At 40.4% G+C, this 21,734-nt stretch overlaps 1 protein-coding gene across 9 annotated transcripts in view; it reads left to right on the forward strand.

Moving 5' to 3' along the window:
* GIGYF2 (GRB10 interacting GYF protein 2) overlaps positions 1-21,734 on the forward strand; it is a 124,530-nt gene that overhangs the window by 41,777 nt on the left and 61,019 nt on the right. For 8 of the 9 annotated variants that reach the window (XM_014598843.3, XM_014598847.3, XM_014598851.3 and 5 more), the window contains exons 5-7: positions 5,684-5,792; positions 15,452-15,563; positions 15,984-16,024. In XM_014598843.3, the coding sequence (XP_014454329.1) occupies positions 5,684-5,792; positions 15,452-15,563; positions 15,984-16,024 (262 nt within the window). The remainder of the gene's footprint in view (positions 1-5,683; positions 5,793-15,451; positions 15,564-15,983; positions 16,025-21,734) is intronic. The other variant, XM_019486083.2, reaches the window with a different exon arrangement.

The raw sequence follows: 21,734 nt of genomic DNA on the forward strand, positions 1-21,734 counted from the left end.
GTGAGGGTTGCAGAGTTGTCTTGCAGAGTCAGAACACCAAATAATTTATCTTTTATTACACAGTGTTATTTCTTTTCAAGAATGGAAAAAGCTTATTGCTGTCTAACCTCATTGTTAAAAATTTAACATCCTCATAGAGAGGGTCTAACGCATCCATTCTTCAGAGACGAGGATCTTCTTAAAGTTGGAGATGTCTTTTGCTGTCCTTGTGCAAATATGTTCAGATTTCATTGCATAAAAAGAGGCTTTTAAGGTATATGCTTTGTAAAGACTTGTTACCTTTATAGTGTTTTAATGGAGCAAGATTTCCCCTGAAATTGCTTCTTTGAGCTGCTAGGGGTTGCTGTATTACAGGGCAACAGAACTGAGAGTACAGAGGAACTTTTCCTATTCTTTCAATTCTCCCTCTGCTGGTGCCCAGCTAGCATAGAAGAATCAAGATATGAGGTGGAGCATAGTATATATGTATGTGTTTGGAAGCCTGGGGCCACAGAGACAGGAACAAAACTTAGAGTTTGTGGGAGCAACATGCAAGGAAACATGCTGGGCAAAGAGGGACCAGGATTGACCACATTGCCACTGAATGCTTATCTGCAGAGTCAAGAAAAGAGCACAGGATTCTTGAGTCCAAATGTGTAAGCTGTGTAACTTGCTGGCAGTCTCTGTCTCCCTTAATGTGTGGCCTGCATAAAGCATAACACCTTACTGTTACCAGCTACTCTGTTAGCTTTACTCATAGTGCTCTTTCACTGGTATAAGTTTGTGACCTATATAACGGTCAGTATGCTTCCACAGGATGGAATTTCTGCTTTCTTGTTAGTATTTAAGTAAAATAAGAAAATAAGGTGTTAGAATATTCAGGTTGCAAAGACAAGTGTTCACTTTTCATCTTAGAACGTGTCAGAATTAAGGAATGCCTTAATTTCATGGTTACATAGTATGTTTTTATATAGAAAAAACAATGTTCAGTTAGTATATCAGTTGCCTAATGAAATTATTAGGCTAATTCCTGTGAGATCCATGGCTCATTTATTGCAGGATTTGAAAGATGCATCATGAAAGAGGCAAGGGGCTATAGGAAGAATGAGAATTATCTTGTGGCTAGGCTGGTAAATGTCATCTTGGGAAACATGGTTCTGTCCTTTGCTGATAGTTCTGATACAATGTGGGGCTTGTCACTTAACCCACATTTTTTTACAAGAGGATAATAACTGTGTAGTCCTAGCTTTTTGCCCCCAATCAGGGTACCAAGGGTCTGAATTGCAGAAATGCTGAATATTAACTTCACCTGAAGTCAGTGGGAGCTGTGCTCTAAATACATAGAATAAAATTGCCTTCGATAAAACTCGAAGGGCCACTCGTATGGTTAAGGGCCTGCAGACCAAGCCCTACGAGGAGAGACTAGAGAAACTGGACCTTTTCAGCCTCCGCAAGAGAAGGTTGAGAGGAGACCTTGTGGCTGCCTATAAGTTCATCACGGGGGCACAGAAGGGAATTGGTGAGTATTTATTCACCAAGGCGCCCCCGGGGGTTACAAGAAACAATGGCCACAAGCTAGCAGAGAGCAGATTTAGATTGGACATTAGGAAGAACTTCTTCACAGTTCGAATGGCCAAGGTCTGGAACGGGCTCCCAAGGGAGGCGGTGCTCTCCCCTACCCTGGGGGTCTTCAAGAGGAGGTTAGATGAGAATCTAGCTGGGGTCATTTAGACCCAGCACTCTTTCCTGCTTATGCAGGGGGTCGGACTCAATGATCTATTGAGGTCCCTTCCGACCCTAACATCTATGAATCTATGAAAATAAAAAGCGAAGTATATTAGAAAATCTGGCTTTGAGCATTTGGGCACCCAAAATTGGTTGGCACTTGACAATTTTATTTTAATTTTTTGTCTCAGTTCCTTCTGTTATCAATCCATTTTACAACACCCCAAGAGGAATTAGGTGGTATGAACATTGGTTCATTAATGTTTGTAAAATACTGATGTCTTGGAGAGATAAAAAGTGATATTTAGTAACTGTCCACTCAGTGGTTACTATCTATCTGATGCACTGAATGAGACAATGGTGGTATGTGATCATGTTTGAGCTTATTCTGGGAAAAAAAAAAAACCTTTAGCATCTGATTCATGGCTGCATAGTCAAGGTTAGTAGAATTGATTCAAAATTATTTATGTAGTGTACCAATATCCTTTATACTTTAATCACGTAGGAAGGTATGCAGCATATGAGATCTCGTGATCACAGTGCATATCTGTACATTGTGAAATCCCAGAGGATCACAAACCAAATCCCCCTTCCCTCCTTCCCCTCCCACTTTTGAAGTTCTCCTTTGGTAGTAGAAGAGGATACTATGTATTTAGAATGGACTTCTACATCCTTTTAATCTATGGTTACCACAATTTGAATGCATGTCCTATGAGATAATTTGCATTGAGCATACTTACTTACCTTTTTTACTCATCCTAATGCGCATGAATTTCCCAGTCATGTCAGAGAGCTGTACTGTCTAAACCAGTGGTCGGCAGTGTTTTGGGCAGTGTCAAAAACACCTGCAGCCTTGATTTGTAAGATGTTGGTCTGCCAAGGGTGGGTGGCAAAGGAGCTGCAAGGGGCCTGATCCTTGGAGTTGGGTTCTTAATCTTGCCAAACCTACCTGAATAAGCTTTTTTTTAGAAGAAAAATCTCTTCTTTAAAACTATTGCTTGCTCTTGTGTGTGAATATTGACAGCCATGCCATTGTGTATGACCATTTTGCCCTTTGTCATTAGCCTTATCTGAAACTTCCTGCCTTTTATCACATGGACTCTTTGTTTGGGGAAATTATCTATTATGAAGTATGTAGCCTCCTATAGTGCTGCTTGAAACAATACCAGGTAGTAATAAAAGGAAATTGACTAAGGTTGTGAATCCCTGGTTAATTTTTGCTCGGTCATAAATTAACAATGAATGAACAGCTGCAAAGATGCCATAGCAATCTGTTTGCAGACTCTGGAAGATGGCAGTATATCAGTTAACATTCAGTTAATATTCTGGAGGTTGGGTGATGATAAGATTTTTCATGTTTGTGTGCACACCCACACCCATCAGTCTGTTTGCCCAGTATGGGCCGTGTACTTTATAGGGATGCTCAGTGTTGGCTGCATTTAATTAGCTTCATAGTTGGTTTCTGTCACGGAGCACATAAAATCATAGAAAAATAGGGTTAGAAGGGACCTCAGGAGATCATCTAATCCAACCCCCTGCTCAAAACACGACCATCCCCAACTAAATCATCCCAGCCAAGGCTTTGTCTATCTGGGTCTTAGAAACCTCCAAGCATGGAGATTTCCACAACCTCTCTGGGTAATCTGTTCCAGTATTTTACTACCCTCCTAGTGAGAAAATTCTTCCTAATATCTAACCTAAACTTCCCATGCTGCACCTTGAGACAATTGCTTGTTTTGTCATCTGCCACCACTGAGAACAGTCTAGCCTCCATCCTCTTTCAAACCTCCCTTCAGGTAGTTGAAGGTGGCTATTCAATCCCCTTAGTCTCTTCCTTGGACTAAATAAGCCCAGTTCCCTCAGGCTTTCCTCATAAATCATGTCCCTCAGCCCCCTCACCATTTTTGTTGCCCTCTGCTGGATTCTGTCCAATTTCTCCACATCCTTTCTGTATAGTGGGGTGAGATACACCTTGACTTTAGCAAGGCTTTTGATATGGTCTCCCACAACATTCTCACAGGCAAGGCTAAGGAAGTACAAAGGGCTGGATGAATGGACTGTAAGGGGGATAGAAAACTGATTACTACCCTCTGAGTGGTAGATAATCAGTTTTCTATCCCCCTTACAGTCCATTCATCCAGCCCTTTGTACTTCCTTAGCCTTGCCTGCGAGAATGTTGTGGGAGACCATATTAAAAGCCTTGCTAAAGTCAAGGTGTATCTCATCTGCTGTTCTACCTGCGTCCACAGAGCCAGTCACCTAATCATAGAAGGCAATCAGGTTGGTCAGGCATGACAAGCCCTTGGTAAATCCATGTTGGCTGTTATTAATCACCTTCTCCAAGTACTTCGAGATGGATTCCTTGAGCATCTGCTCCATGATTTCTTCAGGGACTGAGGTGAAACCGACTGGTCTGTAGTTTCCTGGATCCTCTTTTTTTCCCTTTCTTAAATATGGGCATTATGTTTGCTCTTTTTCCTATCATCCAGGACTTCTCCTGATCGCCTTGAGTTCTCAAAGATGATGGCCAATGGCTCTGCAGTCTCATTAGCCAACTTTCTCAACACCCTCAGGTGCATCCCATCTGGCCCCATGGACTTGTATATGTCCAGTTTTCTAAATAGTCCCTAACCTGTTCTTTCGTCAGCTAGCCTGTTCTTTTGCCATGCTGCTTTTGGCTGCAGTTTAATGTTAGATAATGTTTTTAATGAAGTCCTCTTTTAACCGTCATTTTAATTTTGTTGAAAGAGAGCATAGTTTTGGTTTAAAAATGAACATATTAGAAGCAGTATTTAGTAGACTCATGTTAGTCACTTGTAATATGGCTAAATGGATTTAAAGCTCTTGAAGTTGCAGTGTTAGAAATTCAAGCTAATGTATCATTGCCTTCTGAAATTAAGAATTGCAGGTAAATTGCTCTTTTGCTTGGAATATATATTTAAATCATACATCCCATTGTAGAATGTCCTTTACTGCCATGAGTTTGTCTCAGTTTGTCTATTGCAGTAGTTCTCAGTCTTTTTTGACTTGACTCATCCCTGGAAAGACTTGAGGTACCTCTTGGCAAATGCCGGTTGTTAGTTTTCACTTTGTTTTTGCCTACAGAAAAATAATAGAGCAGTTTTTCTGTTGCCAAGAAGTTTGGAAGGACCATAACTATAGTTTTCTGTTGAAATCTCTAGGTTTATCTTGTGAATCATATTTGTAAGCCTAATGGTGCTGCTACTATTCTGTGGCACCCCACAGCACCCATGAAAGCATCTTAAGGTACCCCAGGGAGCCATGGTACCCTGGTTAAGAATCATTGGTTTGTTGCTTCCTTTCCCACTCCCTCAGTTACTTTATCAGATACCACTATCTTTGTGAGGGCCAACCTTTGTGGCTGGTGTGCTACTCTGATCCCCTAACTGGCATGATCTGTTGCTCTATTTTTGCTCCCAGCTCTGTGTTCCCTGCCAGATTTCTGCTCTGTTTTCTGCTCCATACCCAACTTGCTGCTTTGCTTTCTGCTTCCTTCCTGTCTGCTGCTGTGCTTCCTGTCCCCTTACAGATCTGTGTGTCATACATGGGCTGCCCTTGGCACTGTGCTGCAGGTTGGTGCATGCCTGCTCTGCAAAGACCTATATGTAGGCATGCATTTCTGCTTCCAGGAGGATGACAGTTAAAGGCAAAAGTTTGTCATCTTCACTTTGCATGGAAAAAAGCAACAACAGGAGAACAATAAGTATAGGGGAGGGAGCAGCGATGCTGAAAAAAGGTTTAATGGGACCCCTCAGTAGGTTGTCCATATGTTTTAAGCAGCTTTTTCCCATGTCTTTTGATTTTATTTGTCTTTTGAGGTCAGGCTCATTTGCAGAGAATGTAGTATGTATATAGCAGAAAATCATGTTAGTTTGCTTTGTCTGCTAAAATGTTGAAAAAAGATTGCTTTAAAAAAAAAACAAAAAACTCACCTTGGCTTATCTCCTCTTCTTGGCAGAGAAATTTCTCCATGTCTGTAAACAGTGCTGCTGTCCTGCGATTGACGGGACGCGGAGGAGGAACGGTGGTAGGGGCTCCTCGAGGTCGAAGTTCCTCTAGAGGTCGAGGTGAGCTGTTTTCTAAGTGGTAATAATACAATAGAGGGGGAGAACTGGTTTTTGTGAGAGATTGCCAACTTTTCATTAGATAACATGAATAAAGGAGCTGTCACTGTACAGCTAGATAAAATTGATAAATCACTGTAGCAGGCAGTATTTCCTCTTACAAATGTTAACATGGGAGGTTTTGACAAAGAGCTGAAGCTAGTGTGAGAGAAAAAGGATTGCCACATTACCACATCACTAAAAATGCTTGTTACGTACATACCTGGTTCCTCCTCTGTGTGCGTTTTTTGTTAAATCTCAATTTTGATTATAGGCCAGTGATGGAAAGCAAGGTAAAAGGAAGTTTTCAAGTAGGGGTATGAAGTTACTTGGCTCAAAGAGCTAGGAAGACTATACAGGCATATGAGATGGTATTAGAAAAGATGCAGAGCTGGAGATAGGAGAATCATCAGTTAATGAATGTAAAATATAAATGTTGAAAGGGCTGGTGTCCTTTTTATCTGCTTTTCTGAGTGGCATCTGGTAACTAAAAGAGACTAGTAAAGGTGCATAGTTTTGTCTCTGGCCATTCACTAGATCTCAGTATTCATTGTTTTTTGTACTTGTTTATGCTTCAGTATTTATTGAAAACAAAGAAATGTACTCAGACATTACTGTTAGGTTTGTTAAGGTGTAGATCCTGAATTACTTGAACCTGCTGTTGAAAATTACCAGATTTTATGTTGACAGTATCTTTCGATATCAGCTACTCTAAACACATTCTAGATAAAAACCATTCACTTTTAAATTCTGATGCTGTTTTTCCAAAGGTAATATTCTAAAAGCTGGAGTTTAGAAATATCTCTTTAGTCATGTTCTCTATACCCTCAAGTGCTGGGTGACCCTTTTGACTAGTGTTCTGTACAGACTTATTTAAAATTTGACATTGTTTCTCCTGGGCAAGTTGCTGCTCTCCTGGTAGAAACCATGATGTTATAGATGTTGAGGATTTTTTTCCCATAGCAAAAATAGCTGTTCTAGGTGAAAAATTACCACCAGGGTTAAATCAGTGCTTGGAGAGTTTCTCTTGGGAGAGTGAATGTTCGTGCACATTCTCTTCTGGGAGAAGTCGCAACACAGTCCTCCAGCAGTCTGTGGTGCTTTGTACCCCAGCCTCTGCTCCCAAGGAGACAGTGTGTTCTTTGCTGGAGTCTACTGCTGTAGCTGAGGAGGAAGGAGGATAGGCCTCTTTCACACACACCCCCATTCAGCTGAAGGGAGACCCATTAACTTCCTTGAAAAGCAATCCTCCAAGTTATTCATGTCTACCAGGAGTTCTTCCTCATTTAACTTTAATGGTCCCTCTAATTATAATTTTCTGTTAACTCCCCAGATCCACTCCTTCCTTCATTTACTCCTTTCACATAGAATCATAGAAAATCACATATTAGTATACTGCCTTCCTTTGCCCCTCCTTACTCACTACTTAGTTGATATGTATGCATTTAGGTTTCTTTCTGGCTGTCAGGTTCTCCTATTGACCTGCAGAAGTATTTGGGGAACCAAGAACCTAGAGGTGCACCAATAGAGATTTTCTTGGCCTATTATTCACCAGGCATATTGGCCAATACTGATCCGATAGCCAATTTACAGGAGCACAGCCAGGTGGTGTTGGGAGTAGCTCCCTGCAGGTAAGTCTGTTGAGGGGAAGGGGGTGCAGATTGAAGCCCCCACAGTAAGGGAGGGACTGGGGCACGGGCTGGAGCTGGAACTGGGGGCGCTGCCCAGCCAGGGTGGTAAATGGAATGCCAAGGGTGGGGTGGGGGAACTAAAGCTCATCAAATGAGCTTTTTTAGTTCAAGTACCACCATCACCATTTTTAAGTGTGGGGATGCTTTCAGAAGCCGAGTAGGATGAGGGTGGAGGTAGGCTGCCTGCTGCAGGCTTGGGGCTTTCTATGCTATCTTTGTCCTAGGAGCCATGCGCTAGCCATGCCATGTCCCCTGTACACCCGGTGACGGGAGGCACAACTTGCTGCAAGAACTGGAACCGGATAGTCAGGGGACCCGTGGCTGGCACACAGTTGCCAGGGGTAAGGTAACACGGCACAAAGCATCAAGCCCACAATGAGCAGCCCACCTCTGCCTTTGCCCACACACAAATCTGGGTGGGATATGTCCCCCATTCCACACCAGGGGGTACACGCAGCAGCGGGGAGCCACCCTTTCCCTACCCCCCTGGACAAGCCATCCACAGCTTCATCCTGCCCCAGCCCTGGGGTCCCATTCACCACTCTGGCTGGGCAGCACCCCCAGCTCCAGCCCCTGCACTCCCACCCTCACTGTGGGGAGCTTTGATTTGCACACACACACACCCTCTCCCCCCCACTTCCTCCACACCCCTTCCCCTCTACAGACATATCTGCAGGGTGCTGCGTTCCACACTGCCTGGCCATGTGACTGCTTGCAAGCACATGGTGTCTTGGGGCCCCAGCCAAAAGACATATTTTATTTATTGTTACGTTATTGGCTGCACCAGCCCCAAACAACCTATAGCCAATAATGTTAATTTTCCTTTTATCAGTGCTGATCCAATATGGCACCAATATATTGGTTCCCCTCTACCAAGGACTATTTGAGGAGTGAATCCCACACAAACTAAGTACACAAGAAAATTAATTTAAATAAATGTTAATAGTATATTTAATAATGAAATGTAGATATTATGTAAATGAATAAATGGTACAGGTAAAGCATATCAGGCAAATGATAAATAATAAAACGTTCATTCATGTAAAGAAATAAGTCTTACTAACATTTGAAATAAATTAATCTTAATTCTCTAAATCCTAAAGTCTTCAAAATTCTCTAACAGGTGGCCAGCCCATTAAGGAAAAGGCCCTCTTACCTAAGTTTCAAAATCGAAGTTTTTTAAGAAGTACTAATTTAGGATCCCCTGTAAATGGGCAGTTCAACAAGAATAATTGTTCAAGGCTGAAAAGAGAAATTCTGATGCTGGATGGGTATTTTTATACTCCTTTACCTGGCCCCATTGTAAAAACTTACTAAATAAGGCTAGCAAAAGTGGAAATGTCCTTAATAAATTATATCCTAAATAATATTCATATGCCTATTTTCATCCCTTATTTAAATTATGTCTTGTCCTAAACCAGGTCTAATAGGTATAAAACTACTGAATAAACTCTTAAATGATGTTTAGCTGATTTCTTTTGACCTCTCTTTCTTGCATCTCTTAAGTTCTGCTTGCTTATGACATTCTCTTGCTGGCTTATTTCTTTGGCTGCTTCTCTTACCTAAACTCGGGTCAAGTGGATTCAAGGAAATGCTATACTTATCAAACAACTTCAGGTCCACTACAGTCTGCACTCTTTCCTCCTTAATATTTTTCCCATTCTAATTTATCAGTATCTCTTTGCAACAGATGACTAGGACTATTTTGAAAATTTCAGGTACAGTTCTACAAGTGAAGAAAGAGAGGCTTGTACCTCCCTGTTCTTTGATGTGGGACTTTTACTACATTGAAAATTCATCTGATTTGCTGTATGGCTTGTGTGTGCGCGCGTGTAGTATTGCTGCTCTCCAGGTTTCTCTGTCCTGGTGAACATATTTATTGACTACTTTCTCCAGAATGGGCTCAACGTTTACACTAGATGCAGCACTTACTATTTGAGAAGCATTCGCATATTTGGACTTGAGCCTGCATTTTTTCCAGTTTGAATTTCAGTATTTTTTGACCACTTCTATTTATGCTTCTCTGTGTGCGTCTACACGAGATGCTTACTGCATGGTATCCTAGTAACACTGCACAGTAATGTGCCAGTCAAAAACCGTGCTAATAAGATACTGCACAGTAACAGTCACAGAAAAACCATGTGCTGGCACTACTGGTCAGTAACTATAGTTACTGCACATTTATTAGTACTTCAGTAAGGAATTATATAGTACTTCATTCAGGAAATAATAAACTAAATGTGCAGTAACTACTGCGTATTAATGAACGTGTAGACTCGCCTTCTGTTTCTTTACGTTTCTTGTGGTTTATTAATTTCAACTTCTGTTTCTTTCCTTTTTATCATGGTAATACTTACTGATTCTGTTGCCCAGACTTGCAATGAGTAGTATTTTTTTAAATACTTTTCTTCAAGAAGCACCCCTAAAATTACTGGCAGTATTTATGTAAATACCCACTGTAAATATAAGAGGTAAAAGTATGCCTTTAATCCAGTAATTCAGCAGTTTTATTTTATTGCAATCAGTTTTGTCTTGTAAAAGTTTGTTGTTGTTGTTTTCTTAACCTTTGATTCATTGGTATCTCTAGGTATAGAAGTTAGGATTGCCATTACCTTCTCCCTCCCCCCACCTTAGGGAAATGTACACTACTAACACTTCAGTTCTATTACCCAACCCATTTCTTTTTTGTTGTTTTAATCAAGTTTATCCTCATTTGGGTAACCTGCTTTTCCTTCTAATATTCCTTAATCTTTACATGTCATGTTCTTGGCTCTTTAATTGCCCTTATCTCCTACAAAGCTGTATCTGAGTTTTCTTCCCACCCTTACCTTTTCTATCCTGTTTTACTTCTAACACATTTTTTTCATAACTGTAACATTTTAATAGTCTATCATCTTGGTTGCTTCTTGTTCCTTATAGATTACACTAGCCAATTGCCCATCAAGAATGATGGAGGAGGGGAGGTGCCTGCTCCCCCCACCCTTACCCTTGCTGCTTTGGGGCCAGGCCTGTTTCCTCCCCCCTGCTGCCCCCCCTTCAGGGATGTTGTGGGGGTGTGGCAGCAGTGGGGCACAGCCACTGTGCCCTGCCACCCTGCACTTCCCTCCCTGCTGGCTTTTGTCAGGGCCCAGCGACTGTGTCGTGCCCCCCCCCTCCCCCCCCCATGTCTGGCCCCACCCTTGCTTTTCATTCAGTCAAAGGAAGTGGGGAAAAAGGCCCCCTGTCCCTCTGCCCCTTGTGTCCCTGCCATCATGGTGGCGCTCCACCACTCCATCTCCTGGCCAAACGCTGTCAGAGGACTCTGATTGGTTGTTTCAGTCAGATAAGCAGTGTGTGAATAAAGCATTACAGACAGACAGACAAAGGCTTTTATAATATTAGAATTTTTATAAGTATTAGTCTTTAGCTTTTAAATTCTAAATGTCATCTAGTTTTGCAGATAGGTAAGAAATAGGCTGATGCTGTTTCAGGAACAGCATTCTAGTTTTTAGTAACAGATCAATAGTGGTTTTTGTAGTTGAAGAAGTATTATTTGCAGGGATTTTCTCCTTCCAAGGAGAAAAGTGCAGGAAATAGCATGTTTCCCCTTACAGGCTGGCAGAGTTTTAGGGCTTGGGGCTGGGGGAAGCGGGATGCTAGGGCCATATGTGCATATGCAAAGCAGCCCCCCCCCCACACACACAGGTGATGTGACGGGTGCAGGGGGGGCATAGAGGGAGCAGGGTGGCACAGGTGACATGGGCGGGTGGGGGGGCATTTGCCTCCCCCCAGATTTCTGTGCTCACAGAGGGGCACATGGCTGCAGCTGGGTCAGACCAGCTCTGATAGGCTTCCAGTTTGCTTTAAAACTGTAAATATATCAAAACATTGTGTTCAACTAATAGCTATATAAAGAGAGAGAGAAAGGCATTTCATTTTAATCATGGAAAATGTGGATGTGGGGGGTTTTAATCGGAGAATTTGGGATTTTTAGACCAAGAAAGCCAGGATCCCTGGTTATCTCCTGCTTGGAAAATGTGACCCATTTGAAAAAAAAAATGTATCCAACTAAATGCTACAGCTAAGAAAAGAGTGATTTGTTACTAAATGACTCCATATGACATTTCTCAGCTTTTGAGTAAAAATGTTTTCCAGCTGATATCCTTGCAAGCTCACCTGTGTTGTGAAGGTCAAGCTATGTTCTTTTTGTCTTGCTGTACAAGACATGAAAAAGTTTCTGCTGATGAAAACCTGCCCTTGGATACACTTGTGCAAGCTAACTGCCTTGAAGTTACACATGTATAAAGGAGAGTGGAATTTGCAACCACAGTCAGCCCTTCAGCAAATGTGTCCTGATGGACAGCTCAGAATGGACTGAGGTTTACTTTGTGGTAGATATATGGACCTGGTACCAGTAGTAAAACTGGTAGTGTAAAAATGGGGAAGATTATGGAAGGAGAATAAAAATTGATGTGTAAAACCTTAAATTAAAACATCATAGTTCTTGAGCATGCAGAATTTAAAATCGTTTAATAGTTCTTTAAAAGAACATTTAGTCAAGACCTTCATTCTGAGGCGTTTGGCAGAGAATAAATCTATTTAATATGTTCTACCAAGAAACTTTCATATTAAAAAAAAAAAAAAATGAACTTTACTATGACTGGCTAACTTTGCCAGATTTAATAGGGAGAAATTAAATGTGTGGGAGAAATAATCTTTTCTTAAAAAGACATATATTTAATAATTAGTTATGTTAATAGTGAAGTATGCCACTATTTACTTGCATGTTTTCTAACACTATCTAAATATGCACAGTTGGTTTGCAGCACTTACTGTAAAAGCTCCTTTTGGAGATTTCAGTAAACATTTGGATACAACCACATTCTGAAGTATAATTAAACTATAAGATTAGCATTCAACTCAAAACATTTTAATCGCAAAATAATGTTGACTATGAAATGGTTCATCATTAAGATCATGCTATACAGTTTGTATGGTATTGATGTGAACAACATTTCTCCGTTTTAAAGTTGTTCTGCACAAAGAATCCAGGTACTTGAACTTGACCTTTCTTTCTGATTGATTTGTTTTCTGAGTAGCTCCCTGTGGAGTGCAGCTAAGCCCTGTGCTTTGTGCTTGAGGACTGGAATGTTTAACGTTCATGAATGAGGGCCTCAGATGAGAAAAGCTTTAAGTAGTCTCAGTTTGAACTACATACTTTAAACTCCTGTTTTGTAGCTGTTTTTCCTGTTCAGGTAACAAAAGCCATAACTAATACTAATAGAATTATACTGTCTGTTTAAGGTGTCTTCCTTTTTTTCCCCCATGTAATCTCTCTGCATTACTGTTTCAGAAGCATCCGGACCAAATCATGGCCTGAAATTCTATTTCATATATTTTCGGGTCAAGAGAATAAATTGCAACCATGCTACTTCCAGATAGAACCTACTATTATGGCAGTCACTATTTCCAAACCCTCATAACAACCCGATTACAAGAAATCTGCATGCTCTATATTTATGTGGTATTACAGCTAGAGCTGCATGCATGTTGTTATTTCCTGCTTAATATGGATAGTTGAGCTAGGTCCCTGTTTTGTTAGACTTTTGGTTTAGTTTTCCGTTGTGCCACAGATACCAAGCCAAAGATTACAGTATAAACAGAGTGGATCTCAACCTCTTTTAGACTCAAGTACTCCTCCGTAACTTTAGTGAATTGAGTGGCATCCTGTTTCAAAAATGAATCTATTGAGTTTAACCACCTTGCAGAGGGGCCAGCATTGAGGGTGGAGGAATGGCCAGGCAGGGGCAAGCCTGAGCCTGCGCTTCTCACCTCACTTAGCTCCTCATACCAATGACACTCTTCAAAGGATCTCACCGCACCCTGGTTGGGAATCACTGGTATAACTTAACATCTCTGCACCTCTGTTCTTCCAAAAGGTGATAATATTCCAGTTTAGTCTGTTTAGAGAGCTGGAATCTCTGCTGCAAAGAGCTATATGAATGTATAGAAATCAGCAAAACAGGTTCTGATCTTTGTGAAGCTTCTAGGTGCTACTAGAATGTTGATAAATAGTAATTTTCTCCAGTTGCTATGTTTTGAAGGTCATGTGTTTTACACCTTTTTCTATCTTTGTATTAGAGCGGGGGGGTGTCAAAGATGCAGCCTGTGGACCAGATCCAGCCCATGAAGCTCTGTTGTTTAGCCTATGGGTTTCTGACCGGACCCACGTGCAGCGTGTGCTGGCCCTGCGCAGACATGCTGCATGTGGCATGCCAAGCTGGCCTGGTGTGCACTGGAAATGGTGTGCTGAGCCAAAGCTGGTGTGTGTTGTATGCAGTACACAGGACTGATCTGTGGCCTTGATTTGGTTGTGGACTAGCCTGCATCCCTTTTCTGAACTCTGCTCAGCCTTGCCATTGAAATAGCAGACTAGTTTCATGTTTGGTGTTTTTGTTATTCTGCATCTGCATCAAGATAGTCAGTTTGTGCTCCAAATTTTAATTTAAAAGCAATTTCATAAGAAAGGGATTAGGCCACTTTAGCCACAAGAGAACTGACCTGGATTGACCAAAGAAAACCAATGCAACTTTTCCCTGTTTATGTTAGGTATAGCATCTCTTTAAAATCAGGTTTATTAAAACATATTAATTCATTTATTTTAAAATGGCATCTTTTTTTTTTTTTTTAGTCTAGATCTGTGTTTCCTGTGTGTTTTTGTTTTTGTTTTTTTTAAATGAGTGATGATATAAGCTTCATGGTTTTTAAATTGGCCTTTTTGCAGTGTAATATAAGACTGGTGTCCTTCATTATCAGTAGTGGCAGTATTACAGTATGCATGCTCTAGTCTAGTCTAGTTGATCTGTTCATTGTCTTATTGTATTTATGTATTTTAGTTTTCCATTTCAACTGGCTTTTTAAATTTTCCTGGAGCTCTGTGGAAATTACTTTGACATAACCTTGGGTCTTCGAATGCTAGTCCACTCAAATTCCACTCTAGGTGCATATACGCTTCATGCAGAAAAAAATCAGATATTGAATAGCAGTGCCCATACTCTGCCCTTTGTGCCCTTGTGACTGCTGGGACAAAGGTACAAGTGATGCACCCTACGCTGCCTCTCAGGTTTTTCTTACCAGCTCTGGCTGCAGAAAGGAGCACCTACCGTGTTCCTTCTAACACAGGACATCTCTGTAGTGTTAGAGAAACTGGACACTTTCTTTGGCTAAAATAAGCGCGTGTGTGTGTAAAAGTAAAAGGGGGACTTGGTCTCTATACCTACAAGAGAGAGGAGGAGGAGATATACCTCATGACCATAGGAACTGGGTTGCCAGGCTTCCAGATCTTTGTAGCAGCCAGGCCCATAAACAGTGAACATCCCTGCTGTCCTGTTTTCTCTGAGAGGTACCTAAGAGTTGTCAGTTGTTTTTTAGAACAGGAAGATGGGATTAAATTTAAAAAGTTTCTTCTGTTCAGTCTCTGCTCTTCCTCTTCTCTTGCCCAGGTTCTTTGTAGCTCTCCTGTGCATTGTGTTGTGTGTTGGACTATAATAGTTGATGTTTTCCACACTCTTGGGAGTACTCTTCATGTTGTTCTTTGTGTCAGGCTTGCCAGTTTGGTAACCTGTTAATTTTTTTTTTAATCCCCATGAGCAGTTTTAACATTATGTTGGAGGGCAGCACTTGTTTCTATATAATCAGAATAGCAAGCTTGTATGAAATGCCTTCAAATGTAGACTTACTGTGTTGGACTTCCTAGCTTGTAAATATTAAGTGAATGTTTTTAAATGCAGCTGCTATTCTGGTGAGGCAGAAGGAGAGTCGCACATTTGCAGGTTTCAAAGAATCTTAGTAACGTTAAGGTTATACAGTGAGGTCCACATGGGTGTTGGAAATGGGAAATCCATCTGACTTTCTCAATTTCTTTTTATAAACTCTTGTTTTTTGTCTTTTCAGGCAGAGGCCGAGGAGAAGGTGGTTTCTACCAAAGAAGTTTTGATGAAGTAGAGGGTGGATTTGGGCGAGGAGGGGGCAGGGAAATGCACAGATCGCAGAGTTGGGAGGAAAGGTAACAGAAAAGCCTAGATTTAAAAATTTTGCTGACATGCCTTCTCTAGTTCCATTCCTGAATTCTTTCTTTACAAGAACATTTAAGAAAAGTTCTTTGAAAATCCATACCAGTTGAATCTTTTTAGAAATCCTGAAGCATTGTCAGTTATGGTGGAAGTGAATTTTACAATGGGGTGAAAGTTTATATTACTAGTGTTTATATGGCATTTCTGTCAGTTTTAGCCATTTGTGCCTTTTCAGTATTTAGCTCTAGATTTCCAAGTGTGTTTAGGTGCCTTAGGATACAAATCCGAGTTCTTTGAAAAATGCTTAAAGATCTAAGTACCCCTAAGCTCTAGTGAGAGAACTTGAGAGTTGCATTTAATATAAATGGAATGCTTCAAAAGCTGTATTTGAAACTTATATTCTGCCTTTCCAGGGGAGACAGGCGGTTTGAAAAACCAGGGCGAAAAGATCCAGGTAAGGTTATCATGAATGTGTATGGTGGGGGGACAGGAGTGGGGAGAAGTATTTTTTTTCCTACAGTGATGAAACAAAGGAAAGCAGTTCATGTTAGTGATTTCTCAATTCAAAACTTATATAGACAATTTAAACCAAGTTCCTCTATCACATGCTCTGTTCATTCACTGACTTGTCAAAGTTTGCTTCTTTTTTTTTTTTGGTAGAATAACTTCAAAATAAAGTCCTAAAATGTCCTGGTACATGCTTAATTCAATCTTTATAATTCCTTTTTAGTTCTTATGAAACTATTTCCAAAGCTGCCACAAAAAAAAATTGTTTTAGCTTCAGCTGGAACACTTTTTACTTGCCTCTGGAGCCAGCCACTGTTGTGAACAGCACTTCGATGTTTCCAGTGTGATTTTGGAGGCATGTGTAAAATAGTGTTAATTGTCCAGTGTATCTCGCTGATTTTTGTTTCCTGTGGCCTTACAATTGTCCACAATGCTCTTGTTCTCTGTCCACAGGATATACCGGTTAGTGCAGGCAATAGGGCATTCTTAGGAATTTTTGGCTGGAAAGCCCTTTGCTTTCACTGACAATTAGGATCATTGTCTGACCAGCTTTATGAGGCAAAGAAAGCAGTTTTTTGTTAGTCTTCATTGGGGCAGTCCTAAAGGAAAGCACTTCTTGGTGACTTCCTATAGGAGGCTTAAAATCGGGAAAGATTTTGGTGGTTTGGGGTGGTTTTCAAAGACAAGGAGGAGGAATAGGGGTCCATCTACACTAAAACACAGTGGAGAATCTCAGCAGGTTTTGAATAGCTCTCCCTTTTACAGGTGACAGGTACCAAGTCCCTAATATTCTAATGATGCCCAGTAACCTTGGTGATGGGTGCTTTAAAAAATGTCATATAATTTCCCTCTGGTTTTCAAAATCTTCTGAATGCCCTATTTAACTGTGAGTTGTTAGCATTGTGTTTTCTTAAGGCTATTTTTATTTTTTTAGCTCCTATGATTTTGGCTCCAAAGTTAATAAAAGGAAGACATGTGGTTTTAACTCTTCCTGTTTTTCCATTTTTCTGTAGCAGACATGGCTTCTAGAAATGACTCATTGAACTCATTTGTCTACTTCTAACTTGACACTTTCTTCTACTAAAACTTGTTTTTTCTATTTTCTTCATACTGTAATATCCTTCTGAAAAAACAAAGTCTCTTTTGACTCTGTCTGCTCTGGTTTGTGGTGGTTACAACTTGTTTTTTGTTTTTTTTAATATTCTGGATTGTGTACCTAATAGTGGCCCTTGCACAGTACAGCCACACGCACACATGGTGTGGATGTTTGGTTCCCCGGGGACAGCTAGTGGCAGCATGCCTTGCGCCACTGCTAGTTTTCCCCAGGAAACAACCATGCCACGTGCCCTCTAGCATGCAGCAGGTTACCCTGGGGGTGGTAGGGGATGCTGGAGCCAGCACTGGGCTGCCCCCAGCTGCATTACCCGGGGTCCTGGGGACCTACCGGGCTGCAGCAGTGGCGATACTGCTGTGCAGAGCCTGGCTGGCAGCTGCAGCACAGCTCTGGGCAGTCCAGCTCCACTTTTCAGTGGTGCATGTGGCACTCCTTTTTTTGTCTACAGGTTTTTTGACCCCTGGATATCTAGGGGTCAGAAAAACCCTCCATGCTGCTCCCTTGCAGCATGGAGAACAACTTAACGTGTGGTATGGTATGCTCAGCTCACAGCCTCGCCCGTCTGGACGCCATCTATTTGCTCAACTCCCTGCATGCACATTTGCAGATGGGTGGTAAAAGATGCTGTTACCTTTTAGAAACCCCCCAACTAATCCCTATAAGGATACTACAGGAATGGAGAACCTTGTAAAGGGTAAACATAGAGATGGAACAAACTAGATTTAGTGGCGGCTACAAAAATGAATCGACTCAATGCCATTAAATTTATTTAGCACCTTTTAATCCTGAAATATGTGAAAACACAATTTTACCAAATCTGTACAAGGAATTCATTTTGTTCACAAGGGAAATTGCAGCAATGGCTTTAGCAGTTCATAGCAGCACAACCTGTAATTTAAGGATAAGAAATGCATCTCTTCTAATTAAAATGGCAGGAGGAGTTTAAGTATGCAGGTTGTAATTACCCTAGCTGAAATATTGCCATGATGCCAGAGAGTCTGCTCCAACTTGCAAAACATGTTTTGGTATCTTTAACCACAGGTGGGCAAGACCTTGACTTTATCTCATCTGAAAGACAGTGCCCCTCTAATGCCTTGCTGAGTCTTTGATTTGGTATAAAGGAAGGAATAGTAACTGCAAAATCATTAACATCATTTTATGCAGAAAGTCTCTTGCTCTGTGAGATTTCACACACTAAACAAGATCAGACTGGGAAGGCAACAGTTGCAGCTTAAGGTGATACAGATAAATGCCCAATTTAAGTTTTCTAAACTTTTTAATAAAAAATCTCAGAGGTTTAACTATGTTCATGTAGATTTGGCTATCGGTCCTTTGAGGATTTTTTTTTTTTTACCAGGTAGAAGGGGGATTGTCATATTCTTCCTTTCATTTCCAGACTGAAAGGGTCTGGATATTAAAACAATAATGCAGTGAGGGCCAGCCTTTTTGGCAAGTCTACCACATTAGCCCCTGCACCTGCCCCAAATGCTACTGTGATCCCTTTCCCCTGTACGATCCACTCCTCTGCATTCTGCTTCATGCCCCATCTGCTCCACACACAAGCTGCCCGTGCCACATCTGGCACACATGCTGTAGGTCTAGTTTGATTTCATGTTTGGTCAGTAAACCAAAAACTATTATTAAGTCATAGTTCTTCTCTAAACTGCATAAAGTGACTTGCAAGATGAAGAGGGTCTTAATTCAAATTTCAAATGGGCATGTTGAGATAACAAAAAATGAATATAAGTAACACCACTGTGGTCTTAGTAGAGATGTCAAGGACCAAACTAGCACGGAGAACAAACGTCTCACCCCAAAAAGGAAGTGCTTTCTCTGCTTCTAGGTTGAGGCATGTTGGCAGATGTATGTGTTGCCTTGTTCCCATTATCTATATTAAAACTGTTGGTAGAGAGCGTTACGCTCTAACAGTATCATTTCGTTTTTCATTAGAAATTTCTTTCCCCTATAACCCAACCATTACGCATTCTTCAGTAAGGCTTTCAAGTGGCTTCAGACAAAGTATTCACTTTTGTATCATCAGCTGTTTGTATCCCTTAATATTGTGGTTGTGCAGAGGACCATGGCTAAGTAGAAATGTAAACAGCATGGAGTAACTGTAATTTGGGGGAAATTTAGAAATTATAGCAACCCATGGAAAATGTTTTAGTATATTTTCTTAATCCTGAAATTAAAAAAAGAGCAAAAACATACAAATCCTACATAAAGAGAATTAATTTTAAATATTTTTATAATTGATGCATTAATAATTTCTTCAAAGACAAATAAACATTTGGACACATTTATTTTGAAATGATATCCAAAACTTTTTGCTAGTTTTCCAGATGACTGAGAATGATTCACAAACTGATCAGCACCCGTCATTCTTGATTTTGATATTCTTGGCCATAGTGCATGAGGTGTATCAGGAATTTTTATGGAAATTGCCATAGGTCCTAAGGGTTTCAGCCACAAAGGTCCAAAGTTGCTTCATAGAAGTTAAGGCCATTTGCTACAGCAGTGAGCAAGTCACATATTTGATGATACCAAGTAGAATTGCACAAAAGGCAGAAGCCACTACAGTTCCTTCAGAGCATCCAAACTTAAATCCTTCAGTTGCCACGTAGGTGTAGTGCTAAACAGTTGCATTTTCGACAAATATTTTGACTAACAGCACATTCAGGAAGTCTGGTGTGAGTGTACATTTATAACAAGCAATCATGTAAGAAAAACCTTATTGAAAAGAATAACTTGAGATATAACTTACATTCTTACCTATTCTACCTGCCTCTTTTTTTTCCTGCTCACTGTTGGAAAATGTGTTCAAAGCCAGTTCATCACTGCTTGGCTCCCACACAGACTAAAGTGTCAGTAAAGCTAGGGGTATAAGTTGTACCTGTTGGAACTGAGACGTGGACCAGCATGATGTTTCTAGCAATGGAGTACACCAAATTTTTCTGTAAGACCTAACATCTTCACAATGCGCTAGTGATAGGGATAGTTTTCCTGGCCCTAGCTGACAATTTTTATATCCTGTAATTTCAGGAGGGATTGCTATTGTAGTTACATGAATACAAAAAATGTATCTGTAGCTAAAGTAACTACAGATACAATTTTTATTCTTATGCTCTTCTTTAACAGTATGCAGTTGTAGATTTCACAAGCTTAATTGTACACAGTGGCAACATTTCTTTTCTCCTTTTAAACTTGCTTCCTTAAGTTTGTGTCCTTTACTCCAAGAATAAGATTAATCCAGTGTTTTCAAATCGGGACAGTCCTAAAAGGCCCCAAAGACTTAAATATGTCCTGTTAGAACTATTCTCACTCTAATAATGTCTATATTACCTTTTTATAACCACATCTCTGAAAGGCAAAATGCTATTGCTGTCCGTAATGTATGCAGAGCTATATCACTGCGCTCTCAAATTGCTGAATAATCCATTTGCCTGAAGCATTATGTGGCCTAGAATGGTGCATAGCTGCTTCACATAGGGCAGCCTCCCCCATACATCTGACCTAATTCTTCTACGTTGATGAAGTATTTTACAGTAATTTCTTGCTCTTCTGCAGCTTTAAGGTTTTCCTTCTGTATTGGAGGTTGTTGGGGTAGGCCGCAGAAATAGAAAAAAGTACAGCAAAAAATAAAACTACATTGTACACCTTCTGGGTTGGCTAGCTGTGCCATAAGAGGGTGGGAATGAACTCTTCTAATACATATGAAGGACCAACAATGGAAAGTAAAGACACAGGCAATATAATGTATAGTTTTCCTAAATGGTTTGTTGCTATACAGGCTCTACAGTGGGTTAAAATATGATTACATTAGGAGTAAAAAGATTAAATACTCAAAGACAGAATTTTTAAAATACTCATTCTCTAGATAAGACCAGAGAATTTAAGTCTTATAGTGTAGGATTGTATAGACCTCCATTCCACTTGTGACCTAACACATTTTTATAGCAATTACAGCAGAAAAGTGTTATTGAAAGATGCATTTAGCTGTCTCGTTCATAGAAATTAGCTTCTGGAAATAAAATGAAGCAAGGCTCATCTGACAGAATAGCTTCTCCAACACATTTTCTTTGACTACAGATTTGACAACCCCCATGTTTTTTGGCTCAGGGAAAAAAATCTTCCCTAAACAGTAATGTGCTCGTTTTATATCTTCAGGCCATTTATCCTGCTGTTGATCTCTTATAATAAAACTTTTCAACTCCAGTTTACAAATACTTCTTTTTTTTTCCTGAGCTGTTCAGGAGCTAAGGACAGGACCATTTGTATATGGGAGGTCAACAAATGAGACACTTCTTCTCTTATGCCAGTTTGAATGGCAGCTTTTATTTTGATGGTATTCCATTGACTCTTTAGGTCTCAAAACAAAATAGCCATTTTAAAGCTGATTTCTGTGATTGCAAAGTTGTAAATATGCAGAACACAGTCAACTTAATTGATGGTCCTTTTAATCACATTAGAATTCTTTCTGCATGTTGGAGAATAATTCTTCTTTTATGGTATGCTTATGAGGCACTCCTGGCAAAAAGTCTCA

The sequence above is a fragment of the Alligator mississippiensis genome, chromosome 7 (genome assembly GCF_030867095.1).
Source record: "Alligator mississippiensis isolate rAllMis1 chromosome 7, rAllMis1, whole genome shotgun sequence".
Taxonomy (NCBI): Eukaryota; Metazoa; Chordata; order Crocodylia; family Alligatoridae; genus Alligator; species Alligator mississippiensis.